The sequence below is a fragment of the Emydura macquarii genome, unplaced genomic scaffold, assembly GCF_026122565.2.
Source record: "Emydura macquarii macquarii isolate MOO-44397 ecotype Brisbane River unplaced genomic scaffold, CSIRO-AGI_Emac_v2 contig_1253, whole genome shotgun sequence".
Taxonomy (NCBI): Eukaryota; Metazoa; Chordata; order Testudines; family Chelidae; genus Emydura; species Emydura macquarii.
The window spans coordinates 86,363,699-86,379,530 of record NW_027131390.1 but is presented as its reverse complement, the minus strand read 5'-3'; the positions used below and the strand labels follow the sequence as shown (position 1 = coordinate 86,379,530).

At 38.2% G+C, this 15,832-nt stretch overlaps 1 protein-coding gene across 28 annotated transcripts in view; it reads right to left on the bottom strand.

Annotated features, from left to right (window-relative positions):
* The window catches only part of NEB (nebulin), a 181,844-nt gene that overhangs the window by 82,200 nt on the left and 83,812 nt on the right, over positions 1-15,832 (bottom strand). For all 28 annotated transcript variants that reach the window (XM_067549447.1, XM_067549453.1, XM_067549452.1 and 25 more), the window contains exons 74-88: positions 14,774-15,085; positions 13,498-13,701; positions 11,608-11,712; positions 11,342-11,449; positions 10,363-10,674; positions 8,590-8,793; positions 8,283-8,387; positions 6,402-6,509; positions 5,354-5,665; positions 4,464-4,667; positions 3,361-3,465; positions 2,537-2,644; positions 1,513-1,824; positions 449-652; positions 146-250 (exon numbers count right to left, since the gene is read on the bottom strand). In XM_067549447.1, coding sequence (XP_067405548.1) covers positions 146-250; positions 449-652; positions 1,513-1,824; positions 2,537-2,644; positions 3,361-3,465; positions 4,464-4,667; positions 5,354-5,665; positions 6,402-6,509; positions 8,283-8,387; positions 8,590-8,793; positions 10,363-10,674; positions 11,342-11,449; positions 11,608-11,712; positions 13,498-13,701; positions 14,774-15,085 — 2,808 coding nt within the window. The remainder of the gene's footprint in view (positions 1-145; positions 251-448; positions 653-1,512; positions 1,825-2,536; positions 2,645-3,360; positions 3,466-4,463; positions 4,668-5,353; positions 5,666-6,401; positions 6,510-8,282; positions 8,388-8,589; positions 8,794-10,362; positions 10,675-11,341; positions 11,450-11,607; positions 11,713-13,497; positions 13,702-14,773; positions 15,086-15,832) is intronic.

The window sequence follows — 15,832 nt, the reverse complement described above, 5'->3', positions numbered from 1 at the left end:
TACAAAATAATTCAAAAAATAAAATTAGTATATATCTATGTTTATGTCAGAATAAAAATTCTAAAACAGGGCAGGCTAAAAACTATGGCTGCTTATGGTTGTTCATTTCAATAACACTAAATATTTTTTTACTTAAACATCTTACATTGCTGACGTTCAGAGCATTGACTTTGGACTGCAGCATCACAGGCGTGTCAGCAGGTAGGGTGAACTGTGTCTTCTCTTTATCCCAGACCTTATGATACAGAGGCTAACGAGAAAGTAAATTCAGAATTATTTGATTACAGTGTGGAAGATGCTGTGCTATGCTACTTTCAAATTAACTGATCTCATAGTATAAGCTACAATGTTTGTTACTGTTCCCATTGTGTTTTTAAGAGAACTGAAAGATCCACAAAAATATCAACGTGAATACAGAAAACATATAGTTATATAAAGGCCATCTTACCTCACTGATCTGCAGAGCATTGATTTTAGCCAAGACAATTGGTGGGGGATCAACTATGCTGGTAAATTTCAATTCATCTGGCCGCTGACGGTATAACCTGTCATTCAGGAGCTCCTGGGCTTTCTTCACTCTAGTCACATCCACACAGCCTTCGGTCAACCAGCCAGTACCACGCAGCCATTCCAGGTCTGTCTTGTACACATTCTATGAACAAAATTGTTCTATTAGTTCTATAGGGCGAGTATGAGAGTTTATTCTCGATGCATAGCAAGGTAATGCACTGCACTGCTCCAGGAGCAGGATCAGACAAAGAGCTGTAACTCTCATTGTCACAATTGCCTCTCTGAATCCCCCTTACTTTAGGGAAGACCTAATCTACTACCTGTATAAACTGACACATTTTAAAAGTTCTGGCAGTGCATGTGGGGGAAGAATGGAATTAAGGCTCCACCCAGTCTTCATCCCTGCTTGACAACACCCTGCCCACTAAATTAGAAAAGGGGTAGTGACCCAAAGCAGATTGATCTTCCCCCCTCACTACCATGCTGTGACCAGTGATGGAGACAGTCTTCACAGGGAAGTAAGAGGCCATAGGATAAGTCACATTCTTGCCACATCTGTTGGACAGCCGTACAAAGGAAAGTCAGTCAAGGTGAAAAATAAATTGTATTTGGACTCTTATTTTAAACTAAACGAATTATATCACTGGCTCATTTTTCTGCTACCTCGTTATCTTACAGGGAACAATGCAAGAAAACAATTGTTTTGGTCTTAAATCCACCACTTAATGTTCTCTGATGCACCTTCCATTAAAGTCTCCTTGCCCTAGATGAATTCCTCTGGCACATCCTGCTTTGCAAAAGCATCCCAGTGAACCAGAAAGTGCCAGAAAATGTCAGAGAGAAGGAGGGGAAACATTTTTTAAAATGTATTCTTATGCTAAATGCCTGGTCAATCATTCACCATATATTTCTGTCTTTAAAATCTAATGTGAGTTTGGGTATCCTTTTTCTAGACAAAATGTAGTTCTTGGAAACTATTATGTACTATACTGATATACTCACATCACTCTGCAACTCATAGGCCTTCTTAGCTTGGATCACATCATTCTGGTCTGGCAGACATGTCCACTGGTGCAGGTAATGGCGGTAATCAACATCACTGACCAGTGTCTGACATTTCTTGGCCTGCACAATTCCTATCATGTCCACTGGGCTACTGTAGTTAGTCTTCGATTTCTCAAAATGTTTCTTGTACTCTCTGTCACTCTGGATCTTGGCTGCATGAATGGACCACACCAACTTGGGATCGTCCTGAAGGCTTTGGAATCCCACATAGTGGCCTAATTGCTGGCGGTAACCTGTTTTGTATTTGTACTAACCACGCATTCGTAAAAAACAGAAATCGAAGGAATAGAAACAAATGAGCATTTTCCTCAGACATCGAAATATGTACAAATGTTTCTGCAACTGCAATTTAAAGCATCTATGTTTTGTTTCAGTGATTAAAATTTAAGTAAACTAAAAGGATTGTTACTTTACAAAGCCACTCATTAAAGGCCTGCTCCTGCTCCCATTGAAGTCAATGGGAATCTTTCAGCTGACTTCAGCAGAAGTTGGATCAGGCCCTAATTGCTGTTAGCTAGCCCAGGGTAAGTTTTATAGAAAGAAGCATATAATAAAAATATTTTTCCATCAAGTTTCAGAGGGTTGGAAAAGCACCCAAAACATCTGATGCATTTCAGGACTTTACCTGAGCCTCTGCAAAACAGAGCAGAAATATTTAATTACCTGAATATTTCCAAAATAATTCAACCAACTCTCACTATTTACATAAATGCCGTTGGCTTATAATCTACTTAAACTAACTGTATTTAGAGTGAAACTGCTATGATTTGACATTATAAAATCCTTATAAGAAGCAACTAAGATTATAAATAATATAAATATATTACCCATTGTTAAAACTCTATGCATAGTTTAAAAACAACATTTTTTGAATTGGTTATTGACATCAATACATTTGGAGTGTTTTTAATTACATTAGCTTTACCCCCAAAAAATAAATAAATAAGAGGAGAGACTGTACCTCACTAGCAATGTCTCTAGAAGCCTTGGCATGTTTTATTTCAATGGCATCAGCTCTTAAGTCATAACCTTTTTCCTTCGCTTCTTCCCAGCTTAGTTGATACAGTTTCTGTGGATGAAGTGCATATGTTAACATGCACGTAGACAGACAGTATACATATTTTTCATAGTAATCAATATAAATTTAGTTCAAATTTCTCATAATGGAATATAAAATTTAGAGTATATACATTATCATAATCAGTATATTTTTTTAAATTTAAAACATCCCCTTTGAAATTCAATCTGTTCCTATCTATGGATCACTTCCATAGCTGCTTATGAGGGAGCATAAGTTATGGTTCCCAAGGTTAACTTGTGCTAAAATACATTTACTAAGATGCACCTGGCCCTAAGTGTAAAGAAAGATTTATCCAAAGATTAAATCATTGAGTCTGAGGCTTATAGATCAATCCCAAAACTGATAGATTTCTTTCTACACTGATGTTTACCTTTATTATGATAGGAAGTTACCTTCTTCCCAAAAGTTCTGACTCAGTTAATATGTGGTAATTTGGGTACAACAGTCCTGACTTATTCATCAACATAACAGGAATTCTCTCTGACAAGTTAATTCATTTGTAATTTAGATATTTACTTTAGCTATTTATTCTTTATAAAGCAGCAGAATATGAAGCTTTGAATATGATAGAGGACTACAATCGAACATACATGTCAGACCTTGGCTTGAATTATAACTGAATGGAAATGATGTCATTTTACAATGTGGAATTTGATATGTATTTTTAGAGAAATGCATTTATAATTTTTACTTTAATATCTTACCTTGCTGAAGTTCATAGCATTGATTCTGGACTGCAATATCTCAGGAGTATCAGAAGGAAGGGTAAACTGGGTCTTCTCTTTATCCCACACTTCCCGATATAAAGCCTAATGACAAATCAAACAGAGATATTTAATACAATGTTGAAAACTTATCTTTACTATTTCTGATGGTGTGTATATATATATATATATATATATATCTGATCTTATCTTGGACAATGGCAATCCCTTTGAATCCCCTAAAAACTCCCATTGATGCAATGGGAACAGGACTAGGCCACTTTTGACCGAAATTGAACAAAGACAAAGGTCTACATTAAGCCTTTTTTACATTCTGAATAATCTTCTTTTGGTTAATTCATTTCCTCCCAAAATGTTCCTCTCTAAAGTTTTCCCACATTCTCCAATTCACACTCGATTGGGAAGTAGATTCAGCTATCTTTGGCATAGCTGTACTGCGAAGGCCAGGACTAGCTATTCTGTGTTAAACTATATGTATTATGTATTGGGTTTCACAGGTTGCTTTTGGCAGGATATTCTTCTAAGTGAGGTGTTTATTTATTTAAACACATTAAATAAAGCAGACAAATTTTGTTGCACTGTTCACAAAGGAAAGTACTGAAGTTAGTTTAAAAATTCATTTTATATGTATAAACACTATTTTATATTACTTATAAATATAACACTTTAAAGTGGAGAGTCAGTATTATACAATATAGAAAAAACCAGCTGCTCGTTCCTCCTTTTTGGAGGTTTACTCCAACTCACTTCCATATCAATAGAAAGATTCTCATTGATTTCAATGAGAGAAGGATTTGACTCTAAATACTGGAGGAGTTGACCAGAATTATGGTCAGGAAGTGGCAGATAGTTTTAATATATACATTTGAAATAAATACTGTGCAATGATTTGCATTCCTTATCAGTGAAGGGGTTTCACATTACCCTGTTTATTCCTTGATTAATAATTATTGGGGAACCTCTCCTTCTAAAACCTTGAAAGTTCCTGGCATCTCGAGGTCTATATAACATACGGTTTCCTCTTTTTATTTTAAATAATAAAACACAGGGACCCTCAAGCACAAATGCAACACATTTCTTACACCACTCTGATTCAGAGCATTGGCCTTAGCCAGCACGATCTCCGGTGTGTCAACAATGCTGGTGAATTTCAATTCATCCGGCCGTGTTCGATACAATCTGTTATTCAGGAGCTCCTGGGCTTTCTTCACTCTATCCACATCCACTGAGCCATCTGGCATCCAGCCAATGCCACGCAGCCATTCTAGGTCTGACTTGTACACATTCTACAAACAAACATAATTGTACTATTATTATATGTGGCTACAATGTGAGTTTATTCTCAGCGCATCACAAGGGGCTGCTCAGCGCTAACCAAGAAGCAAACCACAAAGAGAGCTGACTGTCACACAGCAAAGTCAGGACTAGAATCTAGCAACCTGGACTCCTACTATCCTGAGCACACTCTCTGCTTGCATACAAATGTATTTAATCGATATTCTGAAAGTGGAAATAGATAAACTGGACTGGTAACGGATACTGCATCGGCATCATGATCCCTCTGTAATGAAGATGGACACAATTGCTGAGACACAAAAGAAATGCTTTAAAAGCATACAAATCCTTGTCAGTCTTCAGACCACATTCTCCCACGTATAGGCACAAATTAGGTATAAATTTATTAATGCACATAAAGCACAACAGAGTTACCAAGGCAACTGTTCAAGTATGTTAATAGCGACTACAAATAAGCACTGTGGAAATTCACAGCGAAGAACCATATTTGGAAAAAAAAATTAGTACAGTCACTGAAGAGCTGGTGAAGGAGAGAGAAACTGCAGAAAGTCTTAGGGTGGGCAAATTCCTTGTGGTGATCATTATGTCACCAGGTCACCTTGATGTGCCTTTAGAGCCTTATATCTCAACAGTTACTAATGTGGCATCCCCCACATGTATACACATGCCTACTTACATCACTTTGTAGATCATAGGCCTTCTTTGCCTGGATCACATCATTCTGGTCTGGCAGACATGTCCACTGGTGCAAATACTGACGGTAGTCAACATCACTCACAAATGACTGGCATTGTTTGGCTGCCTGGACAGACACCATATCAACTGGTATATTGATCCTGGCCTTGGAACTGTGATAAGCCTTCCTGTACTCTCTGTCATTCTGCATCTTCAGTACATGTGCAGCCCATGCCAATTTGGGATCTTCCTTTGCAGTTCGGCATCCAATGTAGTGGCCTTTCTGTTTCTCGTGGGTTTCCTTGTATTTGTACTAATAAATGTAGAAAGAAAACATTAGCAGAAATAGTTATGAATTGCCAGTCTACATTATCTAAAGCAACTCGTGATTTTGAGGGCTCAACTTGGGAGCCCATAAAGGATTTTCAAAGGATGTTTGTTCAGCACTTCTGAAATTCAGGTTCATTTTGGAGTCTTATGTTGGGCCCCCAAAAACTGACTCCCCAAATCACTAATGACTTTGGAAAATGTGATCCATCTATCTTAATAGTTTCAAGCCATGATACAAATATTTAATGATTCCCTAACAAGTTAGAATACATAGTTATTCCAATTGCTTTGTAAGGTTTATAATAAGCTTTGCTAAATTTTAGATCTTAACAGAAAACTTGAAAGCAGTAATGACACCCTTGAATTATGTCCTGGGAGCAGCAGAAATATAGTCTGTGCTTTAATTACTGCAAATGTTTGGTGGATAAAAGTTTACAGTATATTGCAAAACAGCTCTCTAAACCTCTAATGAAACTTCTTTGATATGACAAATACAATAATATTTTAACAGTAGCAAACTTTAAGACCTAAATAGAAAGAGATGATCAAGAAAGGATTTAAAATAATGCAAATATAAAAGACAGCATGCTGTTCATAAATGAATACATAAAAGCTTTGAAATGAGCTTAGCTAGCTACACAGTTGTCTGCTGTGTTTACTACAAGGAGGATTGGACATAGCCTTTCATTGAAATAAAATGGAAGGAACAGAGACTGTACCTCACTAGCAATGTCTCTGGAAGACCTGGCATGTTTGATGGAAATGGCATCAGCCCTTAAATCATAATCTTTCATCTTGGCATCTTCCCAGGCTTGCTGATAATGTTTCTGTAATCAAAATTAAAGATCCAATTTACAATTTGTTTCTTTTATAATTTATATCATGGATATTTTCATTTGATCCTTACAATTTTGTGGGTTACATAAATTATTCTTAGAACAATTTAACAGCACAACACTAGCAATGCCTTAACTTTAAAAACGCAAATGTAGTGTAAATTGGTGGTTCATAACATTTCTTGCAAAAGGAGTTACATTATTCCCTTAACTGATAATTACCGAGCACCTCTAATGAGTAAATATATAGTCTCAAAACTCTGGTCTGATCCACAGTCCTGTGCCCATGTGCAACCCCATTGACTTCAGTAAGACTTGGTACGGGCAGAAAGATTCACCCACACACACCACATTGCAGGAATTTGGCTCTGGATGTTGCATACAGGTTCCATTCATATTATGGGCTTGATCCAAAGCCTACTGAAGTAATGAAAGATTCTCATTTGCTTCAATGGTCTTTGGATTATGCCTTGTATTAGTCTCGCAGAAAATTTACTGATCAATTATCTCATTAGAAGTCTTGCTGTATTTTTATTGGAAGCATCTCACATTCTTCCACTGAAAATATAACGTTTAAGGTGAACTTAACGTTATCAACATTGAAAGATTTAAAAATAACTTTGGAACAATTATTGTTGTACAACCATTAAAAAAAATCAAGGAAGTTTAAAATAGAACCCATGTAAGAATAATCTTAGGCATCCAAATGAAGCTGAAAGAAGCAATACTATTCAGGGGAACTTAATTGATATTTAAGACGGAAGCAAATGCTTGGTATGCTTTCATTCATCCAAAGCCAGCCAGTTTTTGTGGGCCACCAATCCCAAGAACATCAAGACCGAGGGGGGATGTGATAATAGTTTTCAAGTATGTAAAAGGTTGTTACAAGGAGGAGGGAAAAATTGTTCTCTTTAATCTCTGAGTATAGGACAAGAAGCAATTGGCTTAAACTGCAGCCAGGGCGGTTTAGGTTGGATATTAGGAAAAACTTCCTAACTATCAGAATAGTTAAGGACTAGAATAAATTGACTAGGGAGATTGTGGAATCATTGGAGATTTTTAACAGGAAGTTAGACAAATATGTGTCAGGAATGGTCTAGATAATACTTAGTCCTGCCTTGTGTGCAGGGGACTGGACTAGAAGACCTCTTGAATTCCTTTCCAGTCCCATTATTCTATGATATTTGCTGCATGGCATTTTAGTCATATCTTGTTCAAACCCAAACTCCACAAAGGAAGTGGTCATAAAGAGGACAATTCAGGCTAGAGTATTTACTAACTAAAATATCACTATTTTATTACTTTTCTTATCAACATATCATATGTTAAACCAGACAGTCAATATGGTGATTTAGATGCTGTAGTGATAGGCTCTATTTATGAATGATGAACAGACAGGCAACAAGTTCGTGTTTCTGATCTTGGGTCAGAATCACTGCTGGCGTAAGTGGGTGACATTCCATTGGCTTCAAAACCCAAGGTGAGAGAGAGTGGAATGCCACTGACTCCACACTAATGAATCTGACCCATTGTGTTTCATGAACATTGTGCTCATTAACCATGTATTATGCTTAAGGAAATCATAATACTTTATCGATATTCTAAATATAAAACAGTGCAAAAATAAAATTAGTCTTTCTTTGTTTATGTCAAAACCAGGAAGTTCATAATGAGAGTTCTAAAACAGGGCAGGCTAAAAACTACGGCTGCATATGACAATGTTCATTTCCATAACACTACATATTGTTTACTTAAACATCTTACGCTGCTGATGTTCAGAGCATTGATTTTGGACTGCAGCATCTGAGGGGTGTCAGTAGGTAGGGTGAACTGTGTTTTCTCTTTATCCCAGGCTTCACGATAGAGGGGCTAATAAGAAAGTAAAGATAGCATTATTCGATTACAGTGTGAAAGATGCTATACTATATTACTTTCAAATGAATTGATCTCATGATATAAGCTATAATATATGTTACTGTTCTCATTTTATGTATTTTTAATACAAGTGAAGGATCCACAAAAATGTCAGTTTGAATGTGGAAAACTTATTGTAACATAAAAGCCAGTTTACCTCACTGATCTGCATAGCATTGATCTTAGCGAGGACAATGGATGGTGCGTCAACAATGCTGGTGAATTTCAATTCTTCAGGCCGCTGACGGTATAATCTCTCATTCAGGAGCTCCTGAGCTTTCTTCACTCTATCCACATCCAGAGAGCCATCTGGCATCCAACCAATGCCACGCAGCCATTCCAGGTCTGACTTGTACACATTCTACAAACAAACAAATTTATATTATAATTACAAAAAAAAAGTCAGATACAAAAATTAATCTATCTCCTATGCATCCAACAAATGGAGCAGAATTAGGATAACATCTCCTTCACCATACTTTTTCAGGCCACTGGTAAGGTTGAATATAGTTTTGCAATTCCAACTACCACCTCACATTCAAATATGCATGCTTTACCCACCATTGAACTTGGGGTCCCCAGAGACACTGGAATTTGGAGAAGCCCAGATTCTAATATTCTAGAGTGCTCTCAACTGAAAAGGAAGCATCAGCAGCTTCACGGGCATTCACCATTGAACCATTTGCACATGCAACTACTAATTAGCAAGTGTAATAATGGGAAATGCATGCACAAATTAAACTCAAAATTACAAAAGTACTTTGGCCTTAATCCTGCTAGTCCTAACACTGTGTGCAACAAGGGGCCTAAAGTCGTTATGTTCCAGAGCAAAGTCTATGAATGGGAGCAAGCAAAGTTAAGTACTAAGCATAGACCTTCTTACTAAGACTACGGCTACACTGAAGGCGGCAAAGTCGTTGCCGTCTGATCGATTTCTCTGGATTGACTGAGCAGTTAGTGAAGATCCGCTCAGTCGATCCAGAAATCAACATACTAAGACCACTTTCGCAAGTGGCGTAGCGCTGCGTCGACGGAAACACGGTTCTCCTCGGCGCAGTGCAGTGAAGACAATGCATAGAAGAGGAGCAGAGAAGTTGACAGGAGTTACGCAAGTTTTTTGCATAGCTTGCGTAACTCCTGTAGACTGCCTGAATCTCGGAGGTAAATGTAGAAAGGGTCTCAGTGGAACTCTCAAGCTACTTGTGTATATTCCCCTTCACTCTCAAAAGCACAAGCAAAAAAATGGATCAGGATCTGAGCAGAAAATGGGTGTATCAAAGGAGACATCCACTATGCAGTTCGCTCTCTGGTCTTACTCTTCCTAATAGTCAGGAATAACTTGGCAGCTGCATACCAGTACATTTTTTAATACAGAATGGAGTTTCTCCAGAGTTCTCATTCCTGCAATTATACATAATTGCACTTGCAGTGTTTGAAAGCAAGCCTTTTGCATGCACATTTACACTCCCAACTTGCATGGAAATCAAGTAGAGCAGGTCAGGAATGATTTTCTGATGGAAAATGCTCATTTCAGAAAATCAAACATCTATGGGAAAATTTAAATTTTGCTGAAAATTTTTTATTTTCCATGAGAAAAATCAGAATGACAGCTCCCTGGGTGCCTGCCTGGAAGGCTCTGGACAATTTCACTTTTTGCCAAGGGAGAGAAAGTGAAATTGACAAGAACCTACTTGGTAGGGCTAGCAAACAGAAAAAAATCTGTTTTGGTTCTCCCCAAATGGTATTTTTCTTGAAAATCCTTCCTGTGAAAAAATTAACATTTGATTTTTCCTTCCAATTGGGAACAAAACATTTTTTGGGGGGGCAGGATCAGGTACATAATGGGTACATTCCACTTTAAAATATTTGAATAGATATTTGCACACACACATGCATATAAAAGACATATTTTGCATTTGTTTTTACTCACATCACTCTGCAACTCATAAGCTTTCTTAGCTTGGATCACATCATTCTGGTCTGGCAGACATGTCCACTGGTGCAGGTAATGGCGGTAATCAACATCACTGACCAGTGTCTGACAGTTCTTGGCCTGCACAATTCCTATCATGTCCACTGGGCTACTGTAGTTAGTCTTCGATTTCTCAAAATGTTTCTTGTACTCTCTGTCACTCTGGATCTTGGCTGCATGAATGGACCACATCATCTTTGGATCATCCTGTATGTTGCGGGCTCCCACATGGTGACCTCTCTGTTTCTCATATGCTTCTTTATATTTATACTATTAAAAACAGAAACAGAGTTTAGTTATGTTTTACATATTCAGGAAAAGTGAATGATGGACCAAATCCTCAGATGGCATAATTCAGCATCATGTCTATTAATGTCAAAACAGCTAAGCCAATATATATCAGCTGAAGACTTGGCCTATTTAACATGAGGCAAATCTGATACAAAATGCATAAAAATTAGGAATAGTTGGAAAGGTAACAAAATGATCATCAGTGATCAGTATGTTTTAATGTCTCAATTTAATAATAATAAAAGAACAAAAATAATTTCTTGTATGCAAATATCTTGATTCAGAGTTTAAAATCCCTAATATATCCTTGCTCCCTAAACATCAGTAATATCATGTGATGTGTTAATATTTTATAATATACATTTCTAGGTTTGTCTGTTTAATGTCAATCATTTTAAAATTACACTTTCTTCAGTATGATGTCAGACATTTTTCTGCACTTATCTGTTTCCATGGTATTTATTTTTGTGGACTTTTTAAACCAAAATTTGATATACTTTATTTTTTAATGATTTATTATTCTATTCCTATATTTTGTCTTTTGAAAGAATGCATACTTTAATTTTTTCCCAAGTTTACTAAAAATAAAATGAGAAGAACCTTTTATATAAAGATAAAATGATAGATTAGCAGAAGAAGTACATACATCACTAGCAATATCTCTTGATGTCTTTGCACTTCGAATTGGAATTGCATCAGCTCTTAGATCATAATCTCTCATCTTGGATTCTTCCCAGCCTTGTGTGTAAAGTTTCTACAGAGAGAAAGACAAATATAAACTATTATTTGGATTTGTACAAATTGTTTTTTATGGAGAAATCATACATTAAAAGAAGTTCTTTAAAGTTAAATGAATGCTTTCTTCATTTCTGATTTTGTACTTGCTTGATATGTCTTTTAAAATATTCTTACCTGGCTAACGTTAGCTGAATTGGCTTTTGCTAACAAAATTTCCGGAGTGTCTGGCATGACATGAATTGAGGTTTTGTCAGCATTCCAAGCTTCAGTGTATAAACGCTGTGGAAGGGGGAAAAACAATTTTTAAAAGCTTTTAATGAAACATTTAAATAAACACAGAGTTTTTGCAAGTGGAAGGACTTCATACTTTAAATCTACAGATTTTTCAAATAAAAACTAACTGGGTTTACAGGTGAATTTGCTCCCATGTGTCTAGATATCAAATAATTTTATCTGCCAGCTTTTAGTAGCCTAAATATGACTGTATAATACATTTAGCACAATTAGCCTATAGCCCCACCTAATGTCTTTTGAAGTCAATGGAAAGACTCCCATTAACTATGGTGAGCTTTGGTTCAGGTCCCAGATAAATACCAATGTGGGGCTTGGGCTGAGACTCTAAGAAAGCTATTGGGAGGGAATAGATACACATTGCCTGATTATGCCCAAGAATTCTGCATACAGTAAAACTGAAGGCAAAATTTAGCAGAAGTCTACAAAATCAAAGCCTCGAACCAGAACATGGAATATATATAACCAACTTCTGAACACACATGTACAAAACTAAGACCCACACATTGAAAACACCCTAATAAATCAACAGGGACAGTTTGAACAAATCTTTAATACCCTGATTCACTGTGGTCTCCAACTGCAAAGTCCAACTAGGTGACTTCCTCCTCATTACCCCCCAATCTACTCTGCCATGTTAATTGGCTGATTCAGTATTGCTGGGAGGCAGTAGTGGGAGAAGGATTGTATATGGGACTCTGGGGTATATTTTTAGGGAGAGGGAGGAAGAGGTAACGTGTGATGTTAGTTACCCTACCCAAGCTACTATAAATGGGAGACGTCCTTATTCCCTAGAGGACACAAGCTCTCTCCTCAGAGCTCTCAGTCAGCAAACAGGAACTGGTGCTCCAGTCTACACCATACAGCACAATAGCATGCATATCAGATGTCTCCCTATTCTATATAAGTTCATATACCACACTCATCACTGTAGTATCTGAGTGTCTTCCAGTAGTCCATTCAGCACTGCACTGCTCAGCATTGTCACAGTCGGATGTGCCCCATGTCCCTTATTTGGGGACACTACATCTGAGCATTTGGCAGCATTGTCTGAAATGGTTCTGCAATCTTCATACATCCTCAGCCTTGCTTAGTAGGTCACTTTCCATAAAGGAGTTCTGGCATACATTGAGTTGAGAGAGCTTTTACAAATAAAAAACCCTGTGCAGCCAATCTGAAATTGGCGAGGAGAAAAGGGGCTAGAAATTCACCAACAATTTTATTTCTGTTTTTAATCCACATTTGATTTAGGTGCAATTTTCTGACCAACCTTATTAGACAGCCAGCGCAGATAACCAAGCACTGGGATAAAGTGCTCTAAGCCTACTGCAGAGGCCTTGCACACAGTCCCTATGCACCACTTGACCTCAGCTTTAGACCATAACCCATGGAGCATAAGGTGTGCAGACTGTCACATGTGGAACCTAGGCTCTGGAATGAACATCCTCCTCTGTGATAAACAACACTTCATCAGCAGACCTCTGTGTTCTGTATTAAGGGCTATTTCCAAATGATTTAAAGCATAGCGGCACAGAGCACGCATTAAAGAAATCCAGTTTGGAGGAGCAAAAGCAGAGATACCCTAGTAAGGTTTACATCTGAATGAAAAGGGTCCAACCTTCTTGCCAAGTGCAAAGGATCCAAAGGACTCTTGGCAACTACTGCTCACGAGCAGCAGCTGCTGTCTGACATTTTGCTTCTTTAGGAACACTTACCTCTTCCAAACCAACTCTAGGAGTCAACAACACTTGTGAATTTTTCTGGGAGACTCACCTTGTTCATTGTCTCAGCATTTTGCTTTGCCAAAACCAGCTCCAAGGAATCTGTCACACTGGTAAATTTGATTTGGTCTGGGGGCTGGCGGTACTGTTTTTCACTCAGGATTTCTCCCGCTTTCTTAGCCTTTTCAACATCCAAGGAACCAATGGGGACCCAGCCTATACCCTTCAGCCATTCCAGGTCTGATTTGTAAACAGACTAAAATGGAATTAAAGTTCAGTCAGTCATTTGTCCGGATAATCAAATGAATATATGAATAAATGCAACTGACCTATGCACTGCTCACTTCATGTAACATTATCTATTACTATAAAATGATCATTTGATTCTGACTCTCATTCTTCCAAAGTAGATAAAATAATTATTACACAGCACAATGAATGGGAAAATGGAAGGACTCCACAGGCCCATTGTTAGGGCACCGATGATAGATCAAAGATCAAGAAAACAGCAAGAATTTGGTGATAAAGGATCGGTGACAGAATAAGGAACATTTCACATTTCACCAGCTAGTGGGGGAAGCAGCAGCCAAAGCAGGGACTGCTGCATGGGGGAGAGAGGGAGAAAATGGGGCCCCCCTTCCTCCAGACCCAGAAATGCATAGGGGAGACACCCCTCCATTCTGGGGGCCCTGGAACCCAGGCAGTGCCTATCCCAACTCCTCCTCCCCTGACCTACACCAGGTGAGCTGCAGAGAGGAGCCAGCCAGAGACTCCAGCTAGTAGGGGCAGAAGCAGCCAAAGCAGGGATCTTTGGACTTCTGCACATTTGGAAAACTTCTACAGTTTTGACTAGACTTTCTCTGGCCTGTGCTGATTGGCTGTTTGCTCCAACCCTCTCCCTCCCAGTCTCTTCACCTGAGCTTCATTCCACACCTGCGCCCTCTAATTGTCTTCTCACCTGCCCTATCCCCCTGACCCATTTCCCTTCCCTTTTCTTTTGATTTATCTGATTCTCTCCTAAGTAACCCCCATCTCCACAAACAAACCATGGCATTAACATGACATTTGCTGCCATCTCATTGTTTACTCGGCTTGTGTGTTCAGCCCCTTCCCCTATCCTGTGTCTGTCTTGTCTGTTTAGATTGTAAACTCTTCAGGTCATGGACTGTCTGCTACTCCGGGTTGGTTCAGTATCTAGCACAATGGGACTCCATTCTTGGCTGGTCCTTAGGCACCACCATAATAAACATGTTAAATAGACATCGATGTGCATGCATGTGATGGTATAATTGGGCCTGTTGCCTGTATTATACATACAGTGTACTCACATCACTCTGTAGCTCATAGGCTTTCTTGGCCTGGATGACATCATTCTGGTCTGGCAGGCATGTCCATTCATGCAGATAATGTTTATAATCAACTTCGCTGACAAGTGTCTGACATTTCTTGGCCTGCACAATCCCCAACATGTCCACTGGGGTGCTGTACTTGGTCTTCGATTTCTCAAAATCTTTCTTGTACTCCCTGTCACTCTGGATCTTGGCCACATGCATAGACCACACCATCTTGGGATCATCCTGTATGTTGCGGGCTCCCACATGGTGGCCAAGCTGCTTGCGATACCCTTCTTTGTATTTGTACTAAAATAAAATACATTTACATTCACTCTGACAGTTTTCAATTCAGAAACAATGTACCCAGCTTAACTAGAACATGCATACTCTCAAACTGGAAAACAATGCTCTACACTTTCTTTAATGTTCAATTTTATTCATTTTTTTCAGAAGAAGAGAAAAATAATTTAAGGTACTCTCCCTTGCTATCTCTATAAACATTTTGCTACTAAATTGACTTACCGAATCCTTTACAGCCATGTACTTATTATCTTGCTTGTGGTCCCACGTCTTTTTAATTTTTAGGCTGTACTCCTTCCTTAAGGATTTTATCACAAAACACCTCCTGACAATTAACATCAACTGGCACTTTTATTCACTGTTTAATTAGCAATGCCAAGGACAAAACCAGCCTGGAAAATGAGCTACTTTCTAACCCCTTATTGGTGTTGCCCTAGGTCAGCAGTGAGACGCACCGGCAGAGTGGAAAAGGGAGAGTTTATTATCATTGCTTATGCTGTATCTGTTCCCCGGATGACTTCAGTCACATGGGTTTTCAATACACCTACTTTTCATCAGCACTAAAATCTTCTCATGGCAGAAGAAGGTGATTATTAATATTATTTATTTTTTGGAGGGGGACTTTTAGAGCATTTAATTCTTATCTCAAAAAGTAGAAAATAGGTACCTTATATAATTTCACTATGGGCCTGATCCAATACCCATGTACTCAATGGAAATACTTCAATGGCCATAGGACTAAGCTTTATATTA